The 12,759-nt window shown below is 34.1% G+C and overlaps 1 protein-coding gene across 3 annotated transcripts in view; it reads right to left on the reverse strand.

The window, feature by feature from the left end:
* Nucleotides 1-12,759, reverse strand: part of FBXL17 (F-box and leucine rich repeat protein 17) — a 479,571-nt gene that overhangs the window by 300,150 nt on the left and 166,662 nt on the right. For all 3 annotated transcript variants that reach the window (XM_079916975.1, XM_079916976.1, XM_079916974.1), the window contains one exon: nucleotides 12,229-12,359. In XM_079916975.1, the coding sequence (XP_079773101.1) occupies nucleotides 12,229-12,359 (131 nt within the window). The remainder of the gene's footprint in view (nucleotides 1-12,228; nucleotides 12,360-12,759) is intronic.

Consider the following 12,759-nt stretch of genomic DNA (forward strand, 5'->3'; position numbering starts at 1 on the left):
TTTTAAATACATATAAAATCAAGGCCTTACATTTATGTATTCTTAATTTTGTATTCGCACTATTCCTTTCAGAAGAATTGTCTCTTTTCCCCATGCATTTTTTAGGTGATTACCCAAGATTAAATAGTTACACTAGAAACTGCAAATGGATGGTATTTTATTGTATTATTTATTTTAATCAATGAGATGTATTTTATTATAATGCAATTTAGCTAGTACTTATATTCATAGACTCTACTGGTAGGTTTAACTGCTTATCGCAACCAAATGTATTTTTAAACTTAAAATAAGCTTTTGGAGCTAGTTTGATAGATGAGACTAAGGTCAGGCAGATCTGCATTCAATCCTGACTGCACTTCCTAGCTGTGATCGCCAGCAAGATCTTTTACCTCTCTGAGCCTTTTTTTTACCTCATCTATAAAATGGGGCATAATGATACCTATGTCACAGAGTTGATGTGATAATTAAATAGGATAATGAATAAAGCACTCTTGGCACCTTGCCTAACTTAATACAAAACGTTCAACGTAGAGCAGCTACAAAGTCAATGTCTGAATAACAAACTACACCAAAACTTCACAGCTTAAAAAAACTGCTCTTACTTGCTTACAACTCCCTGGGCTCAGCTGAGCAGTTCTGCGGGTTTCATTCACAGGACTGCAGGAATCCAAAGGTTTGACTGAGGCTGGATGGTTTAAGATGGCCTCTGTCACACGTCTGACAGTTTGACCCTGGCTGTTGACTAGACCTCTATCTCCATGTGATCTCTCATTCTCAGAGAGACTACTCTGGGCCTCTTCAGGTGGGGCAGCTTCCAGAAAAGCAAGTTGCAAGGCCCCTTGAAGCCAAACCTTGGAAGTCCCACAACATAATTTCCACTACATCCTATTGGTTAGAGCAAGTCACAAAGCCAGCCCAAGTTCAAGGGGATAGAGAAACAGATGCCACCTCTTGATGTAAGGGTAGTCAATATACCAATGCACAGAGGCATGCATATAGGGATAGGGTAAATATGTGGCTATAGTTTGCAATCTTCTAAAGTCTGTGAAATAGTGACAAATTTTATAGCACCTATGCTGTCTTTCAACTATAAATAATTGCAGAATTCATGTTTTAAAGGCCAGAAAGAAGTACTAGCTTGAGTTTTCCCCAAACTAGAGTAACACTGTTCTGCTACTTCAATGACAGATTCAAAAGAAGACCAACATCGTTTAGGTTTCTTTGTTCATTTTTTTGTATTCTAGGAGTCCTCCACACTTTTCTATTTATTCTAATCAATATATTTATTTTCATCTGATTTGATATTTTTACCTTCAACATGAAGCTTTCTAATCAAACATTCCACAACAAACAGCATCACCGGGAAATCTGGATCAAGTATGCTGCACTTCTAGAAACTATGAAGTTTTGTAAAAGAAGTAAAGAAAAGTATATCCTTGTAAAAACTAAACATACTTTTGTTCTTCTCCATGAAAGTGATCACTAGAGAAAAATCTAGTTTTGTGATACAGTTAACTAGCTAGGCTTAGAGATCTATTCATACCGATTTAAGCAGAAATAAAGAAAATAATTTTTATATCTACTAACAAACAAAAAGTAGAATGCCAAAACAAAACTTGAAATTTAATTGATTACATCAAATCTAATTTTAATGAATATCTTCCTAAATTTCTTGTCACAGACCCGGAAAGTCACAAAGTAACTGCTATCAAGACTTCCTTTAACAGGTGTGTCTCTCAAAGATTCACTCCGAGAGCCACAGTCCTTAATACAATCCAATCTATTTGCTTTGGATAATTTCATGGGGCAGGACAGGCCACTAAACACGCTGCGTGATAAGAATGGCTTCTTAGGGAAGGAGAGAGATGAAAGAAATAGCTACTTGCTGTTTGACAATATGGTGAACAGAGAAGCAGTTTGGGGAATGACTAATTCCCCCACTAATGACATTCCTACATTTCCAATGAAGAACTGATTCCTAAAGTTGCCATTTTTTTTTGCTGAGGTTCTGTTACAACATGGCTTCATGCAGAAACAGTTGGAAACTCAAGTCGTTTTCAATTTTAGACAAATTGGTGCTGCCCAAATTATAATGCTCAATAAAGGAAAACTTCAATAACATGAGGTATGCCTAATCTGTCTTTTAAGACATTTAAAAATCCTGATTATGTTAGGACAAGCCATACAAGAACCCCGAAACACATCTGTTAGAGAAAATGCCACTAGCCAGTGCCATCTTCGGTGGTTATTTCTCCCTCTGTGTGAACAAACCTCCTTAGTGTGTGCATTATTGAAACGAGATAATTCTTCTTGATAATTAGAGATTAAAGATAACCCTGTGCTACAGTTGCTGAAAAGGTAATCTACTGGATTTATTTTTAAAGGGAAACTTGTGTGCTAAAATACTCCTATTTTGCTTTAATTATTTCCAAGTCCCACATGGGTGATACATCTACTATATAGGTTCATATGGAATAATTACCATTTTTGAAAAATAGTGACAATTCTAACATTCTTTAATTATATTGCTTACTAATCTTAATTGCCACGATTTCAAAAGACAGTTCCAAACTGCATCTTGAACAAACAGAAAAGCAATTAGCCTAAATTAATTGCTTTGCTGATGTGATTTGCAGTAGGTATGCTTGGTGGTTTTGAAACTCCTGCCACTGCTTTCACAAGTTGATGTTCTGATGATTTTTTAGCCTATTTTTGCACAAGAGCAATTAACCAGATAATTATTCTAATGTGAACCTGGACTTAAATCAGTATGTTTAGATTCATAGTTACAATTAACCAAATATTAAACATACATTTAAAGAGCAGCACTTAAAAGTGCTACAAGGAAGAATTAAGAAAAAATATGCAAGTTTTTTCATATAGCCATACTTTTCTCACCAAGAAACAGAAAAAAAGCTGTAACCGTCTCCTCTGCCTCTTTTCAATTAATACAAGGTGTCATTACATATGAAAAGCAAATGAAGTTTCTGGATCTTCATTTAAAAGTATTCCAAAGACTCTATTAAAAAAGCAGAAACCAACGATTCAACATTAAAGCCTAGGTATTGTTCAAAAAACGAAGCTATGGCTTTCAGATAAAAAGCATGCAATACATAAAGCAAGCTCTATCTAAATCAAGACAACGACATTGTCCTCACTTTATTAAGTATCAACTTTATTCAGAAATAAGTAAACCTGGAAGAAGGAGGACATGTGAACCAGTTGCCTGGATTTTGGCCAGAGTTCAAGCCAAATTTAAAAACAGACTTATCCATCCTACAAAAGCAACATTTATAACTCCCTCAACACGTAGGTATTAAATCGCTTCTCTGAGCTGGGCTCTATGTGAGGTTCCAGGGGCTGAGGCTGGGGCAGAGGGCCAAAGATGAAGACGCAGATTCGCCCTTGCAAAGAGAGAGATTCATAAACAAAACATTACACAGCCACACAATGATATATGCCACCAGCAGACTGATGGGCTATGGATTCAGCCAACAGTAACGTGATACAGCACTTCATTACAACCACCATTATTATTTCATCTTTTCTTTAAATATAAAGGAATTCACATTCATTTTAAGGGAAACTATTAGCAGTGCAACTATAACTGTTATTGAAACAAGTTTGCTTTTGTCAACTTCAATGAGCAAGTTATTTTAGGAGTTATTTTATACTACCTTAAACTAAATATTTTATCAGTTGAGGAATGATAAACATAAAACCTTTCCATCTTCACGAGACAAAAAGGTTCAAGCTGAAAGTACTCTGTCAATTCTTCATGTCTTCATGTATTCTTTTTTAATTTCTGAAAGCACCATCATACGGAAAGTAGCCCAGGCACATACATGTCAGCTCTGCCATTTTTAATTAATACCAATCAAGTTCCAGCTATTTCTCCTCTGGTTAAACATGTGTGTACCTATCTTCTAAGATATTTCTCTATGCCACTGTTTATAAAATATTTTAGGCTGAAGCAAAATCTCTTGCACTAAATTAATAACTAATCACAGGAGATATTTATCATCTCAAGCCTTTTACAAGGAAATTGTCAGATTTAATCACCTTTCTCATATTTTTACTATTTACTGGGCTTCATTTATCATACTTTTAAAAATTTTGACAACAGTGAGTTATTTTAATTACCATTTCTGGTTGGGGATTAAGAATAAGACAACAGCTGGGGGGAAGAAGGGGGAGGGCAGGAAGTCATAAATTTGTCCCAACAGTCAATAAACTATTTTCATTTTCATCAATAAGTGAAGATTTTGTTCATTGTTGCTAATTTTAAAATGGGTTTTGAGGTTAGGAAGCCTCCAAATTTATGCGTATACAGCACTGCATTCATCATCATATATTGATACATTGTGTCCCATTCTTTCCCATAATTTGATCACGAATTCTGATTCATAACACATAAGACATAATTTTTTAATCCCACAAACTAAGTGCTTAAAATATACATCTACTCATCTTTATATTGTCTTAAAAACACAAAATCAGTGGCAGCATTTAGAATAGCACATCCAGGAATACCAATAATATGATTCTATAAAAGCTCTGTTAATTATTATTATTTGCAGAAATGTTTACTTATGCATTATTGCTCACTAGGAACCAAAGACAAAGCAGAAATTGAAAATTACCATTATACGTTGGAACTATCATAAAAATTCGCGTTTTTCTATATGACAAAAATGTGAACGTGGAGAATCAATAAGACAAGCTCTTCCACATCAAATCCAGTTTCCATCCCATCTCCAGAACTGGAGTTAAAAATCAAAGCAGGCTGACACAGATGAGATAAAGACGACCTCATATAGATTTCCTTTCAAGTGACTGTACTAGGTTAAATGCTCTAATGTTACATATCAATTAATATTTCCTTTAAAATGATATTCGGCAATTAGAATTATTGAAAGAACCAATATCAGAACCGATACCCAACAGCGCTACAAACCAAGCAATGAAAAAGTACCTTTAATTTGAATTTCATCTGAGGATAAATGCACAAATCGCTTTATCAGAAAAACTTCTCCTTCTGTAGAAAAATATCATTAGCTATCTGAAAAATCACATATGCTAGGGAAACTGTACAGATTAGTTATGGCAGTTAGTTTTTACCAAAGGTACTGAAACCTTCAATGAAGTTAACTTCCTCCTTTTTAACTCTCCTTTTTAACAACTTACTCAAAGTATATACCACCCAGTATTCTCCTTCACTCTGCAACGATTAATTTGTTACAACTGACAGAGAGCATTTATAGATAATAAACTATTTTTAAAAGTAAGTGTATATCATCACATGCTTAAATATCTACTCAAAATTCATTTTGAAATTCTTTTTGATATCAAGTATGAGCTAGATGTGGTATAAGACACAAAAATGAGCAATACTTTCTACTTTTCTTCAAGAAACTTAGTAAGAAATGAAGAGTATTTATAAATGGAGTTGTTGGGGGAAAAATTGCTTTTTATTACAAAATTAGATGTTTTTTAAATCTACAGGTCTTATCTAAAACTTTTACCTCTCAGATACCCCATACGGAAAAGAGAAGGCAACACTCTAATGATGCTCAGAATGATCAAGCATAGCCTGAGGTAGGATGACCACGTAGTTTATCATCCAAAGCAGGACATCTGGAACACAGAAAGGAGCAATGGCAGCGCAAGTGCTAACCCTGACAGAATTCCAAAACAACAGGAATGGGCTGAGACTGTCCTGAGCAAATCAGGACATTAGGTCATTAGGTCTGAGTCAGAATAAGGTACTGGGAGACAGGGAGCCCCTCGTGGTTAGAGCTTGGACTTTGAAGACACAGAAAAATGGGTTCCAGTCTTGGCTCCACCACTTACTAGTTGAGAGCAGTCTAACCTTTCTGGACCTTAATCCCTCCATTTAAAAAGGAGGTTAATTTCTTCCTCAGGGCTGTTGTAAAGATTAAATGAAACACAGGGTGTAAACACTTAGCACACTGTATGGCACAGATTGTAATAAATGGTAGCTATTATTAGCTGTTGTTATTATCCTTGGTTAAAAAACAAAAGAGAGAAAATATTATACCCTCCAATCTCAGGGGCACTACAAAAAGCAATCATGGTTTTAAAGAGAGGGTCTAATGGATAGAAGGACACCTAAGGCATCATTTTTGAAGATGGTTAGGGGGCCTGAATAGTAGTTACCCCAAAATCATACTATTCTTCTAGGGATGGTCTTACAAATAACTGTGACTATAAAAGAGAGTATCAATAATAAGCCAACCTCAAACAAGCGTCACTAGCTCAGAAAGGCTCCATTCTGTCCCTGCAGCTCTCCTAGAACTCAGTAAAATATATTCATCCTTTTTTAAAAAATATGGATATAGAACATACTCAAAACTATGTAGTAAATTACGGAAATAACTAAAATTCAGATTTACTAAAACTCCACCTAACCAGCCCTACCACATTATTAGGCACCAAAAGTATGCAGATAGACTGCTCAGCATTCTGCACTGGCAGGAGAGCGCTGCTCTAAATACCACCATGGAGCTGCTTCTATGGGCAGCATTATTTTTACCACCTCTTTATTTCCAAGTTTTCATGCTTTTATAGGAGCAAATTGTTCAAACTTCACACTCAATACTCCAAGGTGAAAAGTATTCCTCTCCTCCAGATCACTTAACTTTAATAGAAAACAAAATATTCTCCAACTCAAATTCAACCATGCCTGCTGGATTTAATGGATAGGTTTGTCCCCCTTGGGCAATCTTTGAACCTAAGTCTCTAGGAGAATTAAGTAATATTAGGGGATTGAAATGAAATAAAATTCTAAGTCCACTGTGACGTGACATTCACAGGAAGATGGTAGATTATCCACCCAGTCCTCGAACACTTATAAGTACAATATATAGCATATGTTCACAAAACAATTCTTGGAAATAAAACACAATGGGCACTCAGCAAATATTTTATATCACCAACACCTGCTCAAATCCTCTTTGAACTTTATTTTAAATGTCACCGTTTTTTATTGAATCAACGGAAATTTTAAAGAAGAAACAGAATAAACATCCAGAGAAGATCAAGGGAGTTAGAAAAATCTTTATAGAAAGCCTCATTTAGTGTTACATGAGCCAGGATGCTGTCAGTCTCCCTGAAAGGGGTGGTGGAGTAATCTGTCACTCTACAACTTCAATCTCAGTATACCTAAAAGACTAAAAAGGGCTCTGTGCAGAAAAAGAAAAGAGAAAGAATAGTCTTAAGATTTTTCTTAATATTATAAACAAAGGAATTGTGAATCAAATACTAAGCATTGCAAATGAATTCATTTTAAATCACAGGCTTGAAGTTGGAGTTAATTTAGTAAACTAGTTCAACTCTATTATTCAGGAAACTGTTTTAGAACACTCGTTTGAACACTAAGTGGGAGTGAGTTCTCCATTTTGGAAGGCAGTCAATGAAAACGAAGGTTTTAATTTATTTTAAACTGAATTCTGTCTCCCTCTGTAACTTCAACATGTTGGTCAAAGTTCTGAGGCCTGAAATAATGAAGAACTAATTTAAGTAAACTAATCAACTCTATATTATCTGTTAACATATGTTATCAGACTCAATTTAAAAAGAACTACTTGATTTAAAATAAGAAATCTTTACCTAAAAATCTCTACATTCTGGATTTCAATAAGGGAGAATTCAATTCGTAGACTGGGTAAGGAACAAGTAGATAATACAAAGAAATAGGTCATGCTGGGTGGGAATAGTAGAAATATTGGAGAATGACCAACGAGAAAAGCCCATTACTCACCCTGGAAAAACTGTTGACATGAGAAAATGTGGGTCCAATGTTGCTAGATTTGCAACTTTCCCAAGAGAAGGCCAAAATTCAGAATTTTTATGTGAACTACCCCAATTTTTTTAAGTTGGTAACTAATTCAATTTTTAAAATATTGTATAGGCCAAACAAAACAGCTTTGTGGACCGGACTCAGCTGAGCCCACCAGTTTGCAATTTCAAAATGATGGTATTCAAAAGTTTTACTTAAAGAGAAGATATTTATAGTTACTATTCTAAACACAAGTACATATAAAGTGAAAGAGTAACATATTGTAAACGTTATTTTATACTTGAAAGAAACTGGTTGCAACAGTCTCAGGTTTAAAAGTCCTCAAATTTTAGAGTGTCCACTGATGCAACAGCTGCCTTTACATAAATATATGATTCATACAGCAAATTAACTCCTTAAAGAAGGTATCCTTAGTTATCCATGTTCAACAAACTTATACATCAATTTTGTTTTAAACTGCAAATTCAAAGAATAAATCTCCAGCTAGGCAAGTTCAACTAGTTGGCAGCATAACTGGCTTTAACAACCAGCCTGACTTTTGCTGTTTTGTGACTTTAGCTGACGGATGCTAGAGAATCTTTCACTTCTCTTGTATTGTTATCTTCTACTGTTTTCCTAATTCATGAGCAAGCATGGTCAATTGTCAATGAAAGAATCATATATTAGATAATGGGTATATACATTATATGGTCAAATTTTATTTTCGGGACTAATGTTAAAAATTGAAATTAGGTAGATTAATTCTCTCTTTGGTAGCCAATTTAAATATTAAAAATAGCTTCCATAAAGATCTATTAAAATAAATTAGATTTCACTTAATTCTTCTTGACAAAAAAAAAAGCCATTATAGGCATATTACTATAAAGATGCTCAGAACCATTCCTTTTTCATATATCTTTTTTTTACATTCAAAGCATGCTGCTTCTGGACTCTATACCAAACATACAAAAACAATGAAGACCAAATTGAATGTGAAATAACAAAGGATTTACATCAAATACAAGTAAACATTCCAATAAACTTACAGTCAGAGAGAGTACAGGAGACATAATAACCAGATGTTTAATTTAAATCATTGATAGAAATAGTCAGCGTCGTCTTTTCATAAACCACTTGGATTTGATTTGTATTCAAAAGCAATGGTAAATGTCAAACGACTACTAAGACCATCCTTCTGAATACAAGAAAATATCACGCTGTTTAACTCTCTAAACACAAAAAGTCCTTTTAGAAAACAAAGATAAAGAACAGCATGTCTTAGTCACACAGATCAATTCAAGAACCACAGAATGCTAAAAGGTTTCATGAGCTTAACAGTAAAGACCTTCAATTGCTAAATATTTTAAAATTTTGAGCTTCAAAAAAAGTTTATTGATAAAATCTTTTAAAATCCAGCATAAATCTTATATCTAAAGATCTGGGAAGAGTATCAAAGTGTATCTTCATGTGAGGAATCCTTTATTAAAGCTAGCAGCATTAAACATAGATCCTTTTCACAGGTATTAAGTTTAAAATAGTATCTAAAGGTTCTATTGTAACTTTATTATGAAAGAAAATGACGAAATTAGTCTAAAAAAAAACTAAGAATGTTACATATAAATGTCAATTGTATGTGAACCTAGCTATGAAATGGAAATTGACTCATCAGCCATTTGCTTTTTCATGTTTGTCCCCATCCAGTTTTTACTGCAGCAAAGATGTAAAATACATACAACTGGAAAAGCCAAAGAAAAGTCAAACAAATGGGCTAAATTTAATAGGAATAGTATGACCTTCCGCTGACAAAAGATGTTGAAAGGATTAAATGAGAACACATGTAAAGTGCCTATCAATTACCTGGGTGATACAGGTTACCTTCCTCCCCTCTATCCTTACAAGGCTCACTATTATCTCACTCATTAAGTCTTATGTCACCTAAAGAGAAAACCTTCTGAGAGCAGCAGGGACTCAGTGCTCCACAGTCTGAGACACAGCACCAAGTATTTAGTAGGGGGTTAATAAATGCCTCCTGATTTACTAGCGGATAATAATAATGAACAAATGTAAAACAGACGCTAATTGATAGGCTAAATGCATTAGTGCAGTCCAGTGTCCTCTATATGAAAGGTTACTAACCCATCTCGGCTAAGTGCTGAAATTATAATTAAGTCTGATGGGAAGTCCTAGATTTATACCAATATAATTACAAATATTACTTAGCTTAGTGATAGAGTATGGCAAGAACAATGAGCTGAGTAATTTAGATGATACTACAAAGTGGGTTTTAATGTTTGAAACTCCTATTACAGTACACAGGATAAGTGCAAGCAGTGTAATTAAAACCTAAAAGAGTCTGATCTTTAAAACTCTACCGCTCAGCCTCATTAAAATGCATGTTTTCTCAATTAATCCAAACTTTTCCATTAAAAACATAAAAATACACTTTCATTCCTTGCAAATAAATCTCTACAGTACAGGTATTTAGGATCAAATACCAAATAACCATTATAATTAGGAAAAAAATGACTGAAATAGCAAGAGATCTGAGTAGATGGAACCTAAGAAAGAGAAGGTGAGGGCTGCCCACTTTTTTATTTGTAAATACCCAGTTGTGGCTAAATAAGCATTTGAAGAGCTAAATGGTGAGAAATCTCTGAATATCTTTGTGTAAATAATACAAACCTAAGCAAAATGTTTACTGAGCAGATAGCCCTTATAGTCATATATGGACTGCATCTAATTTACCTCTGTAGGCTCCAAGTACTGAGTCTTCTATGCATGGACATAGAATACTGTTGTGGAATGAAAGGCAATCGTTTTCATAACCATATTGTGGCACAAATAGTTTTCACCTTTCAATCTGAAGCATTACCAAGAAGTTTACCTCAATATTAAGCTAATGCTAAACACCTAAACCACAGGATGATGTTTTTCATGTACTTTATTTTATTAGTTATTATGAAAAACACTTAAAAGATTATTTTTAAGTTGCCACATAATTGGCTATGTAGGCGAATGTTGATTATAGAGAATAATTTAATTTTTAAAATTTTCATCAATTTTCTTTAGATTTTGATCCACCTCACATAGTGACTGTTACTCAAAAACAATAAACACCTTTTATAAATGATGACCATGGGCCAATTCTGGATTAGTAAATTTTTCAAGAAAAATTTTACTAAGAAAGAGCTAAGTCAAAAGCGATCACATAATTTAAAGAGCAATGCAGGGTATTTTATAAAAATGTCACTAGGGGGCTTCCCTGGTGGCGCAGTGGTTGAGAGTCCACCTGCCGATGCAGGGGACACGGGTTTGTGCCCCAGTCTGGGAGGATCCCACATGCCGCGGAGCAGCTGGGCCCGTGAGCCATGGCCGCTGAGCCTGCGCGTCCGGGAGCCTGTGCTCCGCAGCGGGAGAGGCCACAGCAGTGAGAGGCCCGCGTAACGCAAAAAAAAGAAAAGTCACTAGAATTTACCATACTTGGGGAAAATGTAGTCTACACGATTTTATTGTTAAAAGTATAAAAGGAAATTAAAAGTGAAAGGGGGAAGTGTATTGAATTTAAAGCATTATCCCACACAAACTTAATAAACCTCTGCTTTAATTTGTGAAAAATATTTAAATCTAAATAGGTTCTAATTATAGCTGAAATATTGCTGTCTATTTTGAAAGCAAAATATTTTTGGTGGCCTAACTTTTTTTAAAAATTTATTCTTGAAAAGTTACTGGGCAAGAATCTTATCTCACGCTTATATTTAAGAATCCACCTAAACTAATCAGCAGTAGTAGAGTAGTGCTAACTCTGCAGCTGTTTTCATTATAAAGAAATCTATTTTCAAGGGTTCTTGCATCTTTTTATTCCCTTCATTAAATATTTCAGAGAAAAACTGGTTTATCTTTGTTTGTTTTTAAAACTACCCATTTTACACATTTTTACACTACATATTAAACTGTCCATCACATGACTTTCATTTTCAAAACAAATTCTATTTATACAGAAAACAAAATGTCATCCTTGAGAAAGGATCTGAATGCATAATGTTTGAAACAGTTTCTCAGAACCAGTTTCCTTGATAAGTGAGAAGTAAAATTAACACAAAAGTTGCAAAAATATTAAAGTGACAAATAAACAATATGTCTTGGGTGGGTGACAAAGAGAAAATTCAATAGACTTCTATTATTATAACTGTTCAGGCAAACATTTGAGTCTTAGCACATAAAAACCTTGTTGCAAATATAAGCAATGGATGGGTTAAAAGTATACTTCTAAATGGTTTTCAAAACTTAAACATATCTATTTTAAAAGTCATGGCTTTATCACATTTTCATCAAAGTAGACATGCCTTATTATAATGATAATCAGTACTTGGTACATAGAGCACATGTTTCCCTATGGAAAAGTATTTTTAAGATGTTACAATGGTTACCTGTCATTTATGATCCAGTTCAGGCAGAGATTGAGAGAGCTTAGATTTTTGCACCTCTTGACAATTTCCATCACGGTTTCATTATCCAGTTCAGTGATATGACGTAGGTCCAAGCTGGAAAGGTTTCTTAGCTAATGAGATAAATAAAATGAAAGATGAGAAATATAAATACTACATTCATCCTCAAAAACTATAAATATAGTTTATTATAGAGTATCACTGTACAATAGACAACAGTCTAGAATCACTTGATTAAACTAAATGGTTACATAATATTTTAATACTAAATTAGAAATGAGGTCAGAAATCTATGATGAACAAGTGAATGGTAACAAACATTAAAATCAAATAGATTTATTGAGGCGTCATAAAAATCAAAAAAGTTAGCAATCTAATAGGTGGGAAAGCTGTTAAATCTCTCACATAATTACCCACAATTTGACAGGCTTATTTTCTTTAACATTGTTCCATTTCAGATATTTATCTTCGTGATTATAATGCCACTTTTGTATAGATTTTCTCTTTTTTTTT

This window comes from Stenella coeruleoalba, assembly GCF_951394435.1.
Source record: "Stenella coeruleoalba genome assembly, chromosome: 3".
Classification (NCBI taxonomy): Eukaryota; Metazoa; Chordata; class Mammalia; order Artiodactyla; family Delphinidae; genus Stenella; species Stenella coeruleoalba.